This window comes from Dipodomys ordii, unplaced genomic scaffold (genome assembly GCF_000151885.1).
Source record: "Dipodomys ordii isolate 6190 unplaced genomic scaffold, Dord_2.0 Scaffold8, whole genome shotgun sequence".
Taxonomy (NCBI): domain Eukaryota; kingdom Metazoa; phylum Chordata; class Mammalia; order Rodentia; family Heteromyidae; genus Dipodomys; species Dipodomys ordii.
Genome location: NW_012267224.1, coordinates 26,168,457 through 26,186,212, shown reverse-complemented (window position 1 = coordinate 26,186,212; position 17,756 = coordinate 26,168,457). Strand labels below are relative to the sequence as shown.

The 17,756-nt window shown below is 44.1% G+C and overlaps 1 protein-coding gene across 1 annotated transcript; it reads left to right on the top strand.

Annotated features, from left to right (window-relative positions):
- Positions 1-217: 217 nt before the first annotated feature.
- LOC105980258 (protein FAM136A-like) lies at positions 218-595 on the top strand. The gene has a single exon (XM_013008998.1). The coding sequence runs from the start codon at positions 218-220 to the stop codon at positions 593-595; it is 378 nt and encodes a 125-aa protein (XP_012864452.1).
- The last annotated feature ends 17,161 nt before the right edge of the window (positions 596-17,756 follow it).

Sequence of the window (17,756 nt, the reverse complement as noted above, 5' to 3'; positions counted from 1 at the left end):
CGTAACCCCTCGGTATAACATGTTTAAAATAATACACATAAATATTTGTCTAAATTAATTCAGTGGTAGGCCAAGAATAAGCCTTGCATGATTTAATAAAAAAGGAAAGGATTCCTGAGGGAGGATAAATAAATATGTTTAGTAAATAATTATTAAGTAAAGACTTATTCTTGACAGGTGGTGAGCTCACGTGGCGCTGGCTCAGCGCAGGGCTGCCATGGCAGAGGTGCAGCAGCTCCGGGTGCAGGAGGCGGTGGATTCCACGGTGAAGAGTGTGGAGAGAGAGAACATCCAGAAGATGCAGGGCCTCATGTTCCAGTGCAGTGCCACCTGCTGTGAGGATAACCAGGCATCCATGCAACAGGTGCACCAGTGCATCGAGCACTGCCATGTACCTCTGGCTCAAGCACAGGCCTTGGTGACCAGTGAGTTGGAAAAGTTCCAGGACCGCCTGGCCCGATGCACCATGCATTGTAATGACAAAACCAAAGATTCAATAGATGCAGGGAATAAGGAGCTTCAGGTGAAACGGCAGCTGGACAGTTGTGTGACCAAGTGTATGGATGACCACATGCACCTCATCCCAAGAAGATGAAGGAGTCTCTCTCATCCATTGGAAAATAAAAGTCTTTGCTAGTGACCATGAGGCTTGGGGCAGGGAATCTATTTAATAAGAGAAATGGGAATTTTGGTCTTTTAAACAAAGTTTAAAATGAAGAAACTACGGATGGCAACAATTTTAAGGCATATTTCACTTGCCTGTGGACCCTGGTTCTTTTGTGTTTTAATTATAGAAAGTGACATGGAAAACACTGGTGCTAAAATTTCAGTCATGATAGCGTGGAAGAGTGTTCTAGAGCCTAAATTTCATGTGGCCAGTGCTTTTCTTGGCAGTAGAGATCTCCTATGTACCAAGCCGGAGATCCTCCTACACAAGATGCAACAGGTTGGCATGTTCCTATAACCCAACTCTAATCTGGTGAAGTTTGAGGAGGGTATGTCTATTGCCAACTCCTGTTTACTATAAGTATCAGAATTCCATGAGCTGTAAAGCAAATTCCAGTAGATCACTAATTTAGAAGGGGAAAATATGCTTCTGGATCTTTAGTTTTGCTTGGTTTTGTTTTATGTACAAGAACATGAGATAGATTTAAGATACAGACTTGGAAGAAACAGTAGTTTGAATGGGAACTTGAATGGTTCTTTTGGCCATTAAGATATAAATTTGAAAGTCTGGACATTGCATTTTTCAGCCTGGAGACCATTACAAAATCATAAACATCATTGTCACACTTGAGGGTAAAAAGCAGAGCTTCCTCCACTAGTTAATAAGCCCTGAGGCTTTTTGTAGTAGACTGGTGGGATGGTCTTGACAGTAATACTTCCCATTGCAAGGAAAAGGGATGCATAAATACAGCATTCAGTAATAAACACTAAAGTAGGAACTATTGTCTAGTTGAGAGAATTGTAACATACTGGAACCTAAAAGCCCTCAACTTTGTAGAACAGAATGGAATACAAGCCTAAACCCAGCATTATTTACTTAGCCCCTGAATTAAGAGCCTAATTGATATCATCCTGTGGGCACAAGAAGGTCAAAAAATTAAGCAACTTGAGCTAAGAAAAGCTGCAACAACCTAATAGCAAAGAACATAGACACAGACTCATTACCAAATACCAGTTTGCCCAGAGTCTTTACCACACGTGGTGTTCCTGCCCTAGCAAACTATGGCAACTTTTCAGTGGGGACCATGTTACTTTTTTTTTTTTTACCAACTTGTTACTTGAAATTATAATATAGCCTGTTTATTGTGACAAGGCTATGATATATATTTTCCTAGTGGTATGATTTTAAAATGACCTTATATTGTTTTCCCACTATCTAGATGATGACTATTTAACTTTCCCAATATGCTTCTTGTTATATGTGAAATAAACTTCCTGTGATATCCAAAAAAAGACTTATTCTTGCTGTTATTTGTTAGACAACAGCATGAGACAATAGTAATCTCACCGCTGTTTGAGTGGCCTATTCTGAACCAGGGAAACAGTCAATCTAAAGCAACCATACATTTTAATTAAATGCAATTCTCATCTCTGTTAAGACGATGGCTTGTATACTTCTTACTGCATGTCAGACATGGTATTAAGCTCTTTCCTTCATCATTTCACTTACTTTTAAATACAGATCTGTGAAATATTGGTCCTGATTTACAGGTGAGAACGATGACAGTCAGAAAGGAGAGGTGTCTTTTATAAAAGCTGCGGTGAATATGTGGCAGAGTCAAAACTAAAACCCAGTTCTATCTTTCTGGACGGATTGCACACTGTGGCAACTCTAACTGAAGCTGGTGATTATGGGACCAGAGTGTGTATGCCAGAGAGGGTAGTGGAAGTAGATTGAGAATGGTATTTGCCAGAGGCAGCAGATCTCCACACTTGGAAAGAGGGAAGCAGAGTTTGGCCAAGGTCTTGGGCAGGTATAGGATGGGTCAACTTTTTAGATATATTCTGCTGAGGGGGAAACTTATCATGAAACACTCAGCCTCAAGTAACTGTAGGCTCAATGGAAAGTGGACAGAAAAGAAGGGAGTCTAGTATATCATTTCTCACAGAGGCCAGAAAGGGAGTGGTGCCAGGATTCATTCAACCACTGGACTCAGTCATCAATGACTCAGTTGTTTTACAACTTTCTCCTGCCCTCTCCCAGAGCATCTAGCAAGTCCTCTCTTCCTGCCAAGTTGCATGATGGTTCCAGCAGATTTTAGTATTTCATGTACAGTAACCACACCCAGCCACGAATAAAGGCATTTCCTCTCATGTACATATGTCCTCTTGTTACAGAGACAGATCTTTCCAGAAGCCATGAAAGGATCCCCTTAGAGAGTTAAGACAGGGAATGTAACCTTGCCCAAATTCCCTACAACAATGGAAAGGGATTAGTTCTTCCTCCATGTCTGTAAGGACTGCTTCTAAAACTTTCTCAGATGCCAAAATCCATGAACACTCAAACCTTTGCAGAAAATGACAGTATTTTGTGTGACCTATATACATCCTGTCATATAAATTCCCTCTAGATTACTTATGATACAAATACAATGCAAGTGATATGGATAATTATTGTTGCATTGTATGGTTTAAAGAATAATGACAAGAACAAATAGTCTGGATGCATTCAGTACAGAAGCAATTGTTTTCTGAATATTGTCCATCTGCAACTGATAATATCGCAGATGATTGTATCGCCAGTGGTATCTGTGAGTTCAGAGCCCATGATTCCATAGGCCTTATGATGCTATGGTAGCTTAGACTAAACAATACTACTTACTGGATCAGATTCTTTCCCTGACTACTTGGTGTGTATGGTGGGGGGCAGATAAGATCCTAGGCAAAAATCACGACTCTCCTAACAAGGAAGAGGTATGTGTGCACATACATTATGCAACCATGACGCAACTATGAGTTCTTGCAGACACAAACAAGAGGGCTGCTTGTAATGCCTGCCGTGGAAGCAGGGAGAGGAGGTTTTCACAGAAGTACGCAAACAAAGGTTAATCTGCATCAAACCCTCCAGACCAGAAATCTTTGTGCCCTAAGCATTTTCATTTGTTGTCAGTCCCTGTGGTCTGGAACCTACCACCTCCTCTGCCTGGTCTAAATCAGTCCTGGCTTCAGATCTACCTATGCTGTAATCTCTATTACCAGCTCCTATAGTCATCCCAGAAATCAGGTTTTCTAGACACTTCTGTCTCCAACTGTTTTAAGATCATGAAGAGTTCTGCTTTTTTTTTTCTCTTTTGTGAGAAATACCTATTGACACCCTGAAACCAGATTAAGAAATACTAATGTCAACAAATTATTCAGCCATGAATTATTATTTAAAGGAAACACATAACCACAAAGACCATTTCAGGGAAAGAGTATTTCCTCTTAAATGTTCCTGGGCTTTTAGTTCCCACCCAAAAAGCTGTTCTCTGTCTTCCATTAGACATTAGAAAAATAGATCACTCTGTGCTGCTTCCCAAGGATATTCCTGTGGCCATCCCAGGCTGTCCCTGGCCGGCACCCACCATGATGGAGTCCATCCTTGCTTCTTTGAGTGGGGGTGGGGGTGGTGGGAGCAGCCTAATACTAAACAGGACCACTCTCATCCTGAAAGGAGTGGTGGCAGAGAGCCCAGGATTAAAGACATACATAAGCTGCAGGTTTTCAAGGATCTGCCAGCAGCCCTCTAAAACAGGAAGAGGATACTTAGACCTGTCCTGCTAACTCACAGCCTGGGTCTTATGCTCATGCTTTGGGCTGAGCCTCCCTGGCTGCTGAGCCCCAGTCCTGGGACTGACTCCAAGGGCACAAGCTAAGACACTGCCGGAGATACCAGGGAGCAGGGAGAGGTGATCCCAAGATAACCTCTCCATCTGCAGGAGCAGAAGGGCTGATAAATGTCATGGTGCACTGTGGATATGGAACATCAGATGCCATTAGGCTCTCAGGAGAACTTAAAACAAACAAAGAGAAAATGGAAGAGCTTTAGGATAATAGATCAGATCAGGGCTGCCACTCTGGTGGAGTTGGGGAGCTTGAGTTTTGGGGCCCATCCTTGGCTGGGGCTTAGAAGTACACTGTTCATATGTTGAAGGAGCTGGAACAATTCTTTATGCTGCATTCAAACAAGGCATGTTTCTCAAGTCTGAGAGATTTAACTGTAAGGGAATAGCCATCATGGATGTATACAACAAATGCAGCCAACAGAATCTTCATGGAAAAACAAATGATTAACCATCATTGATGGTCTGGACATGTCTTTTAATATTTAGTCTTGATGGATGGAGTTTGATGAGAATCAAGCCTAGGGAATAGAACTGGAGATTTATGATTCAGTAAAGAAATATTCATTTAAGCACTCTGTGCTCAAAGATAGACAGCTTTTTTTTTTTTAAATTGGAGAGTCTCATGGGCTTTCCTACCTGGGATGACTTGGGACTGCGTTCCTCAGATCTCAATCTCCTGAGTAGCTAGTATTACAGGTATGAGCTACCAGTACCCAGTTTAATGGTTAATGAATTTTTAACAGCATTATTCAGATATAACCAAAGCTCAATAAACTGTGCACAAAATAGTCCTTCGATAGGTGTTGACATATCTGTACAATTCAGTGAGTATATCTACCCACATCCAGCTGAATATTTTAGTAATTATCACAAGAGCTTCCTTCACTGGGGGGCATTTGACTGGCTAGAACTGTGTTTTCTCTTTATTGTTCCTACACAGAATTCCAATGAATAGTGCCAACACTATTCCCATTTCACAAAGAGGAAAATCATGCCCAAGAGAGGCCAGTTATTTGCCATGTCAGACCATGGCATACCTCAAATGAATATTGTCTAAGACCTTTAGTAAGCTTTTTCCAGGGGGAGGGATTAGCCTGCAACCACTGAGTTATAACCATGGACCTTCCAGTGAACTCAGGAAGCCTCCATGAGCTTTCAAAGGGAAAGACCACATCGATCTATATTCCCAACAACGTGCAAGGATTCCCTTTTCTCCACACCCTTTCCTGAAAGTACTTGCTTTCCTCTGCCTTTCTGATAATATCCATTGGGTTCATGGGGAGATATCTCATTGTGGTTTTTAACCAACATCCAATGCAACAGTATTCACAATAGCAATGATGGGGAAGCCATCTAGATGTCTGCATCAACAGATGAATGGATATAGAAAATGACACATGCACACATACACAGGAATATTATTCACTCTTAAAATGAAAAGAGGGGAATCCTGCCATGTGTAACAACAAGTTCAGTCTGGTGGACATTATGCTAACTGAAATAAGCCAGATGCAGACAAACATATTCTGCAGCATCTCATGCACACATGGAATCTGAAAGTCCAATTCATACAGGTGGAGAATAGAATGGAAGTTATCAGGCTCTGGGGATTGTCAGTTGGGTTTTCATAAAGCTGGGAGAAAAAAGTGAGACCATGACCTCTGCTTTCTATAAAATAGCTCCATTCCTTTGTGGTACTCAGCCTTCCCTGACACCTAGGGAGAATCTGGATCATCTAGGCAAAGGAGATTTGGCCTAGGAGAAAGACAAAAGCTGGGCATCTGTTCTCAAACTCTGCCTGCCCCACACTTGGGGACGAAGACTCTGCTTCATGCCGCTGTATAAATGTCCTGTCAGCCTGTTTATACTCACAGTGCACTTTCTTGGCTGCCCCAACTCTGTTAATTGCCCCCAGCTCAGGAGCCTTTGAAGGGATAAAAGCCAGATTGCAGACACACAGCCGTGTTTATCATGAGTGCCTTTCTAGGGGATCGCTGTCACGGGAAGGGGCAGGTCCTTTTCTTCAGATGCCAACTCAGCTGCTTCCAGCCTGGGGGCTGCCTTGAGCAACTCCACTAGTTCCCTTTGAACCAGGGCTTCTGACTCACGGAGGAGCCTCCTTCATGCTCATGAGCTCAGCCCCCAAACTTTTATGATGTGAAATACAGCATTGGGTAAATTGATTTTTTGATTGTGTGTTTCTGCATCACAATTATTCCATGATCTGAGTCTGTCCTGACAGTCTTTAAATCCGTCTTTAGAGCTGTCTCTTTCCAGAAGGCTGCTGGATTATCCTACACCCTCTATGCATGGATATTGCTTTATTAAACCATCTCACATAGAAATACTCATAGAAGGATAGTTCCTATCTGCAAAGCACTTTATAGTATCAGAAAGAGATTGTGAAGGAAAACATCACATGTGCAATTCATTAGAATGTGTATTCATTAGAATACAAGAGAACACACTGAATTCTTAGGAAACTCAATGAAATATGAATGCCCAAAGCAGGAGAGAGAAGATAGCCAATTGGGGCCCCAAGGAGACAGGGATGAATGCTATTTTATTTCTCCTTCATGATGTCCCATTAGGTGATGAAGCTGAACAGCAGCTCTGCATACCAAGCCCCCAACCTCTGTCACAAGGGGGCATTGGCTCTTTGACTGCAAAACCAGGCTGTAGAAGCAGTACTGGCATCCACATTGGCATCTGCAGAGTGAATGGGCTGGAAAGGGGGTTGCCTGCAAGGAGAACAGCAGGAATGTGGTCAAAGAAATGTCATAAGAAAGTCATAAGATGCCTCCATAGGGAAACCCACTCATTCTTTCATTCATTTATTCAACACATATTTGTGAATGCTTGTTGTGTAGCAAACATGGGTAGACTCAGGAAACACATTGGTGAACACACATTGCCTGCCTACAGAGCACTGACATTCTGATTATAAAAGTAAAGAACTGTATTTGAGAAGTTACAGAAAGAGAAAAATGCATCCCAGCAAGGAAGGAGTAGGGATTCGAGGTAGGATGGGGCAGGTAACAGTTGAAACAAAGTGATGGTAAGGCGACACATCACTGGACGACTCTCTCTCTCCTAATTCTCCCTTGTCCTTCTCTCCTCCATCTGGTTAACCATCCAGCACACCAGCCTCAGAAACCATGGAATTCTTGAGTTGGCGTCTTAGGACACATCCTTCCTGCTGCACTGACAATCCAAACTGCTGAGAACACTCCCCAAACCAGCCTGGAGGTGCTGCAACCCCAGAAGACTCTGATCCAGGACCAGGGCTGAGCTGGTGTCTGATGTTTCCTGCTCCTCAGGCCAAGCTGTCTTCCTGTTTACCCATTCTATTCCCATTCCACACCAGAGGGTCAGCTGTTAGGGCAAGGTTGAGGACAAAACCTTCCTGGGCTGGTGCAGCCAATAACTGTGCTGCCCAAGTCTGAGGAGGCATTGAAGGAATGCAGAATTCCACTGAAGTTAGGCCATTGCAGGCATCCTGGCCTGGTTTCTGGAGTAAACAACCCAAAGAGGGAGTAGCATATGGAGGAGGGGGAATGCCGAGTGGAACTACCTCAGAGCAAGGTCACATTTTCCAGGGCCATTGTGATCAAGAACATCTCTACTTCCAGCAAAGAGGCTGGGGCTCACCTTGGAGAGTAAGGGCTCAACTTCTGCATGCACAATCCAGAAAAGTGGCATATGTGTGCACAAGGACTCAAGCAAGGGAAGATGACATCTTTGATTCTTTATTTTCTAGTGGCATGTACACATCTCTTGACCTCCAGCATGGTTATGACTTAGATGGTGGCCATACAGACAGGTCATGCAATGTCCTTGCTTGCATGGACCCACATGATTGCTCCCCATGTGTTTTCTGCAAGACTTCATTCTGAAATAAACAAGCTCTGAATAAGCTAATTGAGACAATGTTGGAGTTGGGTGTTCAAAGCTCACAAAAATCAGGGGCTCTCGTAGTCAGAGACTGTTTAATTCTAAGAACTAACAACTATCTGGGCTGATTTAAACTTCATAAAACACTATGTTGAAAATGAACTTTACAATTTTGGGGGGAGGGGAGGGAGGAGTTGGGGAGGTGGGGAAGGAAAGGATGGTAGGGGAAAAAACAAAGGAAGAATTAACAATGCTCAATAGGAAATGTACTCATTACCTTACTCATGTTACTGTAACTCCCCTGTACAGTATTTTCACCAGAAAAATATAAATGGAAAAAACTTCATAAAGGCACAGGGAGGTATAGTATGAAAGCATCTGGAGGTTGGAGTGGGGCTAAAGTCAGCTTCAGAGGGCCTGGACCCATAATCTGGGATTGAGCCTGCTGGGCAGGCTCCTGTCTGCATAGCTGTCTCCTCCTCCCTGCTCTGGACACTGGTCCCCTGCCCTCCATTCCATGTGTGGACCTAGTGCTAGCTTTCCAGTTTCCAAAGCAGGACATCTGGATTTCAGTCCAAGTGCCTAAGGGATAGAGATGGCCCAACCTTAGATTGACTACTCACCCTTCTTTCCTTCCTTCCTTCCTTCCTTCCTTCTTCCTTCCTTCCTTCCTTCCTTCCTTTCTTCCTTCCTTCTTTCCTTCTTTCCTTTCTTCCTTTTTTTTTGGAACTTGAACTCTAGGCCTGGGCGCTGTCCCTCAGCTCTTCAGCTCAAGGCTAGCGCTCTACTACTTGAGCCACAGAGACACTTCCACTTGAGCCACAGTGACACTTCCAGCCTTTTCTGTTTATGTGATGCTGAGGAATCGAACCAAGGTCCTCATGCATGCAAGGCAAGCACTCTACCGCTCCTTCCCAACCCAGACTACTCACCCTTTCTTTAATCTGATGGAGCCAGGAGGTTAAAACCAAAATGACATAGGGGTTTCCAGAAAGTGGAGGGGAGGTACAGGTGGAGTGGTGATAGAAATTGCAGACATTCCAGAAGACATCTATCATCAGGTTCTCACCAACTACGGAACTATTCCACAGACCGTAACAACTCTGACACCAGCAATTGGAATACAAGTTGGCAGCTCAGATTCAGAGCCTGCATTATAAAGATGAGCATTTGTTTCAGGTTTATTTAACAGTTGAAGCATCAGCTGAATAGCCAAGAGAAGGCCAAGAGAGGGCAACTCCTTGGTGGCAGGCTTTAAAGGAGACATCTGTACAATGGTTCCTCCTCATGGTATTCATAGCCTTATCGAATCCCCTGATTTGTGGGTAGGACCAATAATTCCCTTCAAAATAGCACATGGCAGGAACAATGGCGTGTCCTTGGTGAGGACTACAAAAGACAGACTTCAGCTGGACACCAGTGGCTCACGCCTGTAATCCTAGCTACTCAGGAGGCTGAGATCTGAGGATCACAGTTCAAAGCCAGCCCTGGCAGGAAAGTCATGAGACTCTTACCTCTAATTGACCACCAGAAAACTGGAAGTAGTGCTGTGGCTCAAGTGGTAGAGCACTAGCCTTGAGCTGCAGAGCTCAAGGACAGCACCCAGGGCCAGAGTTCAAGCCTCACGACCGACAAAAAAAAAAAAAAAAAAACAAAGCCAAAACCAAAAACCAACTTCAACCTTGCTCAGTCTCTTCTGCCCCCTTGTTCTTTTGTTCTTTAAGGGAAAAGTCAGTGGTCATGGAGAAAGCAAAGAACTTACATCTTGGATCAACAGCTATCTAGACTTGGGGGCTGCCAACAGCCAAGTGAATGAGCTGTGGTTCCTCCCAGGGTTAAGCCTTACGATGCCGGAGTCCTGGACAACACATTGTAGCTTTCTGAGAGACCCTGATCCCGGGAGCCCCTCAGAGTCATACTGATTCCTAACCAAGAAAAGCTGTGAGATTACAAATGTTGCTTAAGCTACTAGAACTTTGTAGGGCTTGCTACAGAACATAGAAAACCAGGCTTCTTCTATCTTGCTCCTCTGCCTTCTTTGGGTGTCATTCGTCTCCCTATGGCCCAAGGTGACTCACTCCCATGCCTTCATCCCAGGCAGCAGGAAGAGAGAAAAAGAATGGGATGATACATCTTTTTTTTTCAGAGCAACTTGTAGGTTATACATATTGTTTTTATTTACAACCCAGGGGCCAGAATTGAGTTGCTTGGCCACCCACAGCTACCAAGGAGTATTGAGGTCCAGCCTTGTGTCCAGCTATAAGTCAGAGATTCTATTACAATGGAAGAAGAGGAAGGTGGCTACTGGGGGATATTGAACAGAATCTTTTACAAGCACCAATGCCTCCCATGCTGGCTTACTTTGTGTATGTGATGAGGTTATAGCCATGGCTCCATATCCAAGGAGGCTGGCTCACCCAGAGCATCAGTAAGATTCCAAGAAGCTGGGACACAAAGGAGATAGAGCTCCTTAGATGGAGCACTGAACCTTCATGCAGATGACAAACACATGCTTGCTGGATCAATTCACGAACTAGAACTTGGCTTTGATATTTCTTCGGGGTCACGTAACTACTTCGCAACAGCACCATTATCTCTCCCAGCTTCTACCTCTCATCCCACAGTGCTCTCTTCTTCTAAAGGGCAACTTCAAGTAACTTATTTTGGACTAAATGTGCACTATGAAAATGAGGAGAGACTGACACATAGCAAAAACAGCATGACAGCCACTGGCATTCTTTTTCCTGCTGGACCAAAGTGGTTTTGTCCCCAGCATCTAGCAAGATTAGGCAGTTCTGTACTGCGCTGTGGGCTCTGTAGTACTTGTTCAAAATATCTTCACTCAGTTGACACCAGAGAAGAAAAGCAAAGCTTTGCTTCAGCTATAATTTCACACAAAGAAATACAATAGAAAAGAATGGTCCCATTTGTGCACTTAGTTTATTTACAGGCATTTTGAGATTTTTTTTTCTTTTAAGGGTTACACATTAACAAAGCCCTTTTTTCTGAGAAGCTGAATTGTGGCACACAGGAAGCACCCAATAAATGTTTGTGAAATGACATTACAATTTTATTCCAGTAATTACAGAGGCACAGAGACTCCTGTCCACCTCACTCCTTCACTGTCCATCTCCAGTCACTCATTTTTTACTTAGAAACAGAATTCTAGGCACATGGGTATCCAGTGGCCATGTTCCCTGGCCCCGTCTGCAGCTGGAGTCCAATGGAATGTGGAAACAGGTGGTGTGTACAACATATGTGTCCTCTCTCAGCCACGGGCTGAGGTGCAGTGTCATTTGGAGCTGCATTCTTGGACTCAGAAGTGGAAACCACACTGAGGATGGTAGACTTCCAAACCAAAACGCCAGGACGAGCCTGTGGATTTGAACCATCTGCCTGCCCAACACCACCTGCTTTACTCTAAATTTTTATGTAAGAGAGAAATCAACTTCCTTAATCAACTTATTTCAACAACCTTCTTCAAATCAACTTACTTAAAGCTCTATATCCAGGGTCTCTTGGTGTGGCTCAGGCAATATACAAGGTTTAGCATGTTACCAAGTTGGAGATACTGTTTAAGGTATTGTTTAGGTTTTCTTTCTCTCCCCCACCCCTCCCCGCCCCAGGACCATATGTGCAATCTGAAAATGCTTAATGGAAGCTTGGCAGGGTGGTACATGCCTAGGATCTCAACACTCAGGAAGTTAAGGCAGGAGGATCACAAATTCAAGGCCAGTCTTGCCTACATAGTAAGTCCTAGGCCAGCTTGAACTACATAGCAAGACCCTGTCCTACAAAAAAAAATAAATTCTAGTTAGAGTTAACTTTTTCCTTTCTGTTATTTTCCATCAGACACTCTGAGGATTTGAATTGTTCTTAGTGCCCACTGAGTATAATCTCAGGAAGATCCTCTAGATCGTGTATGTATGTACGTATGTGTGTATGCACAAGAACGTGCACACAGATATGTGCACATACACACCAGAGTTATGAACTTTTCTACCTAGGTTTGGCTTTGAACCTTGATCCTCAGATCTTAGCCACTCCATGACAGGCATGAGCCACCAACGCTTGTCTTCCCATAGATTTTTGTGGGGGGAGTCACTTTCACATATCATAAGTCCAGTCCTGTCCAGTATTAAAACTCAGCACTGTGGTCCAGTGAGAATGCTTGCTCCTCCTTCAGCTGCTGCTTCCAGCAAGAGGAGTGCCAGTGGAAAAGAACAGGGGGAGTTTGCCTCCCTTCCTCAGTACTCCTTCCTAACTCCTTCCCTTTGAGAGCATTGTTTTGCTCTCCAAGGTCAGATGGGGTGTTGGGGTGGGAAGATGGAAGGATTTGGAGCCAACAGAGGAAGTTGTAGCCATTTCCCTTTAGGGCCTTCTCTGTGTCGTAGGCCCAAAGTTCGCTTTTTCTCTGGGTTCTGGATCCCTCAGCTCCAAGGTTTGCCACCCAGGCAGTGTTTCCTTTAACCCTGGCCTCTGACTTCCAGGTGGTTCTCTCAGAGTTGCCTCTTCACTTCTGGAGCTACCCCCTCCCCAACCCCATATGCAGGACCCTTCTGGAGATGCGTCACATGGATGCCACATTTAGGCCAGACATTCTGCGTGTATCAATGCCACCCCATCCTGAGTGCTGCACATGCCACCTTTCTCAGGCAAACTGTTAGTTCATTGACACAAGCTTTTATCTCAGGTGAGCACATCAGATTTGAAAATTCCAGGCCAATTCCCCTGGTAGATCACTTTAAGTACCCTCTGAGGGCATCTACTCTGACCTTTTCACCTCATGTCAAACAACAGTAAGACCGGGCTGGGAAGGTGGCTCAGTGGTAGAGCGCTTGCCTTGCATGCTCAAGGCCCTGGGTTCGATTCCTCAGCACCACATAAGCAAAAAGAAAAAAGCCGGAAGTGGCGCTGTGCCTCAAGTGGTAGAATGCTAGCCTTGAGCTGAAGAGCTGAGGGACAGCGCCCAGGCCCAGAGTTCAGGCCCCACGACCGGACCCCCCCCCCCAAAAAAAAAAAACAGTAAGACCTTTTTGAAATATCCTTCTGCGAAGTCCTGAGGATGGACCCATCTTTAGGTCCCCATTCATTTCTGGCCTCACTCCTTCCCGTAGGAGGACCATAACTCATCCGCGTTCACAACAGCCATTGCTGTAAGGCCCCACTTTCTGGGGGTGGGTAGCTTTTTAGGATGCTGGCAGCATCCTTGTCCTCAGCTGCATGGTGCCACGAGGAAGGAGTTGTATACGGATAGGCCTCACAGCTACCCATGGACCAGGCAGCAATTTAACACAACCTCCAGCAAACAAAGTATAATGTGCCAGGCCCTGGGAGTCCTTATGTTTCAGCCAAGCTCTGCTCCCGCAGAACTGTGGTCTAGCCCTCGGGTGGTCTAAACAGAGCCCAGCGAGGAAGCCTCACAAAGCCAGTGGGGAATCTTCTGACTTGCACCCCGCCACCCCCCCCCCGACCCTCGCCAATACTCAGCCAACACAACACATAATAAATGCTGGTCAATTCAGCCATGAATTATTGGTTGAAGAAACTTGGCCAGGTTTTGTGCTTTCTTATTATTTTTCTTTATGAGCTTTTGGTATTACATCTATTGATTATGCCTTCTCTAGGTTGTGAACAAAAGCCAATCCAAGTGAATGTCTGTGCCTCCTTTTAGATCCTGCTTAAGAGCTGACCCTCTAGAGCTCTACTGCCTGGGTATGAATTCTGATACCAGTCCGTTACTGGCAGTATAACATGAAACAAACAAAATATCATCAACTGGACATAGGTTCCCATTTCCTCCATGATTCAGTTAGGATAGTGACCTGCAACACATTCAGAACAAGACCTGACACCATAAGCTCCCATCAAATGTGAACTATTGCTACAGAGACAGACATGGCTCCCTCATTCAGTTATGGCCTATTTTGGATGATGAATCATGGCTCTGCACCTGACTTGCCTGGCCAGATACCAAGAGCTCAGCATAGCTGTTGCCATGCTATAGGGTGTGGTACCTAGCAAGCTGGTTCTGTTCCTGTGAGCACACCCCATCCCAACCATGCCCCATCAAGGCCCACTAGCATCATTTTAGGGGTCACAATGAGAGGGATGTAGTAATCTGTTGAAAACCCAGGTCTTCCAGCAAACAATTCTCTTTAGTAGAGTTGCTGGGGCTGGGATCTGAACAGCGACTCCTGTTGATCTGTGAGGCTGAATACTTAAATCTAGGAAGCAGCTCGTGAACATGATCACATTTTGTCTGTTCTGCAGAGTATTTTCTGCTCTAGAGCCATTGGGATTACATTTTCCCCCCTCCTAACTCTGGGAATGGTAAATGTTAAAAGTACTTGATTGAGGATGCTTTCGCTCATTCCTGCTGTAGATTCTTTGCAACTAACTTCTCTATAGCTTTTTTTATTTTTGTTTTTTAAGCTCCTTTGACTGCACCCTTCCTCTCCCCACAGCCATGTGCTCCCCAGAAGGACGGCTCGGCCTTGCCTTGCCAAGACTTCAAAGGAAGACCTGTTCACCAAATGTCTGCATGTGCCAATCAGCAGCAGCTTGGCAGGAACCCCTGCAGCGCCCAGAGCTTTGGGGCAATTCTCTCACCTTGGTGAAGCCTGCACCAATGTTTCCATGCTGTCCTGAGCTGTGCACAGGAAAGCAGTTGTAGTCCTCTTGCATAATCTTTATAGCACAGTTACTCAAGTCCGGGCTGCACTGAAAGCACGTTAGAGGATCCCACAAGTGTTTTCTGAATGATTGTGGGGAAAAGACCTGAAACTGAGGTGCTAGGACTGCTGGATCGTCCCCAGGCACTACTGTGCCTAGTTTGCTATTTGGCACCGAGAGTGACATAGCCAGGAGGCAGCAGCTGCTGCTTCTCCTGGGTTGTCATTACTTAACTTCCCCATCTAGAGGTAGTAGGCACTGAGTGTTGAATGAACAACTGTGGGTTCATCTTCTGCTTCTACCCCAGACTGGAGGCTTTGCTAGCAGCTTCTTCAACACACACATAGGCACTGGCAATCTAAGCTCCTGGCCGCAGGGCCAGTTTCCTAGGCATGAGGCCATGCAGTGAACAATGATCCCCCCTCCCACCCCTAAGAGTCCCTACTTGGTTTAATGCTCTTTGGCTGCTAAGTTTCCTGTGGCCCCTGAGCTTTCATTGACATGGAGCCCAGTGCACTATGTCACTGGTCCTGAGGAGCAGTGTCTTTGGTAAGGTGTTGCTGGATATAAAGCTAGGATGCTGAGAAGAACCTGAGAAAATTGTTTCCCTATAAGAACCTTATTTCTCAACTAGCCAATCTCAAGAGAAATATCACCAGTCCAAGTCAATCCACTCAAATGCATTTCATTTTCCTTCCTTCCTTCCTTCTTTCCTTCCTTCCTTCCTTCCTTTCTTTCTTCCTTCCTTTCTCTCTCTTTTTTCCTTCCTTTCTCTCTCTTTTTTCTTCCCTTCCCTCCCTCCCTCCTTTCCTTCCTTCCTATCTATTTTCCTTCTTTCTTTTTTCATTTTTATTTCTTTGCTTATATGGGGGATTGAACTCAGGGCTTCTTGCTTGCTAAGCAGATGCTCTGCCACTTGAACCAATCTGGTTCTTTCTGAGATAGTGTCTTGCTTCATACCTGGGGCCAACCTGGACTGCAGTCTTCCTATTTGTGATTCCATGTGTTGCTCAGATGATAGGAAGCCACCTCTATGCCCAGTCCTTGGTCAAAATGGAGTCTCCTGAAATGGGTTTTGTTTAGTTTTTTGGCCTGGGGTGACTTCAAACTATGACTCTTCAATCTCCACCTCCAAACTCACTAGGATTACAGGCTTTTGCCACCATGCCCAGCTCAGATGTATGTCTAACAAGACCCAGGTCTTGTCCTGCAACATGACAGTAGCTTTTCCTGATTGCACCTTACATCAAGTGCAATTCCACTCCCAGCACTCAGTGTTTGTTGGTAGGGGTGATGGTGCTGACCAGGCACACAGGTTTCACCCTTGACCCCTGTGAATTTCATGGAGCTAGAGCTGCATATTGCTCAGAAAATTCCCTCCTAGTGAAGTTGTAACTTCTCACTTTCGAAATGAGTGCTTTCTTCAACCGTAGCTTCAACCATAATAGATCAACCGTAAGCAGACAAAGACAGTTCCTCAAAAGTATTTCCAACTCTTAACTGTATAGGCTAGTGGCTGTTAGTTACTATGACAGGGCTGGGTAACGAATTACCCTCACATTCAGTGACTTAAGATGACTGTTTTTTTTTTTTCTTATGAGTCCCTCAGTAGTCTTGGAGGTGGTTGAACATAATTGGCTTGTGGAAAGGCTTTGCTTCAAGTTGTAGGTTTCACTAGATTTGCTTGGGAATTAAAATTCAGCTACTTGATTCCCAGAGAGCTTGACAAGTAGGGCTAGGGCTTGAGATCAGCATTGTGTATGCTCTGACTGGCATGTCATCATTAGGGTTGGTCAAGATTAGCAAAGCTAATCACTCAGAATTCATTCAGCAACCTGTGCATATGCACACATGCGCATGAGTTTACTCTGACAACCAGAAGAGACTTGATGACCATATTTCATATTATGGAAGCACTTTGACAGCAAAAAAGATTGCTTAAAAAGTGAGTACAGTATTCAGTCTGTAAACTTTAAGACAGATCCAGTCTTACTATCATTCCCTTATTTACATCTGCCACAAAAGCTATGTTTTCTCCACATTTTGACTTACACTATTAATGTTTTCAGTGGCTTCTTCCCAGGTCTGGCACAAAAAGATCTCTCTGAAATCATTTCTTTTCTTTTATACATTTTCTTTGTTGTAAAAATACTGTACAGAGGGGTTACAGTTACATGAGCAAGGTAATGAGTACATTTCCTATCAAACATTGTTACCTCCTCCTTTGTTTTCCCCTTACCATCCCTTCCCTCCCACCTCCACAACTACACTCCTCCTTCTCCCCCACCCCATCCCCGCCTAAATTATAAAGTTCATTTTTAAACATAGTGTCTTGTACATCTCATTGTTACAATGGGTCAACCTGTATCCCTATTTAAGCATTTTGTTTTTTCCCTTCCCTTAACCAAATTAGAGAAGTGTATATACAAGATGCAAGGCACCAATATCAATTCGGTTGAAACCGGGGTTTTTCCCTGGGGAAGGAAAATACAAAGAAACAAAAAAAAATCACATGCTACATTATATGTTAGAAACAATAGCAAGAAAGAAAAAAGATATTTGTGTCCTTATCTTGGGGTTCATTTCGCTTAACATAATCTTATCTGGTCATATGTACAGACCTTTTCTGCTTGTCCCAAACATATACTAGTTATTGCAAATAAGAGAAACCATGGGGCCTGTGTTTCTTTGGGCCTGGCTTACTTCACTTAATATAATTATTTCCAAGTCTTTCCCTTTCCAAACTAATAGGGTGATGTCATTCTTTCTGATGGAGGCATAAAATTCATATATACATATACATATACATATATATCACATTTTCTTGATCCATTCATCTACTGAGGGACATCTGGG

Bases quoted from the DNA above. Each gene is read 5' to 3' on its own strand.
- LOC105980258 (XM_013008998.1), top strand. From the start codon at position 218: ATGGCAGAGGTGCAGCAGCTCCGGGTGCAGGAGGCGGTGGATTCCACG.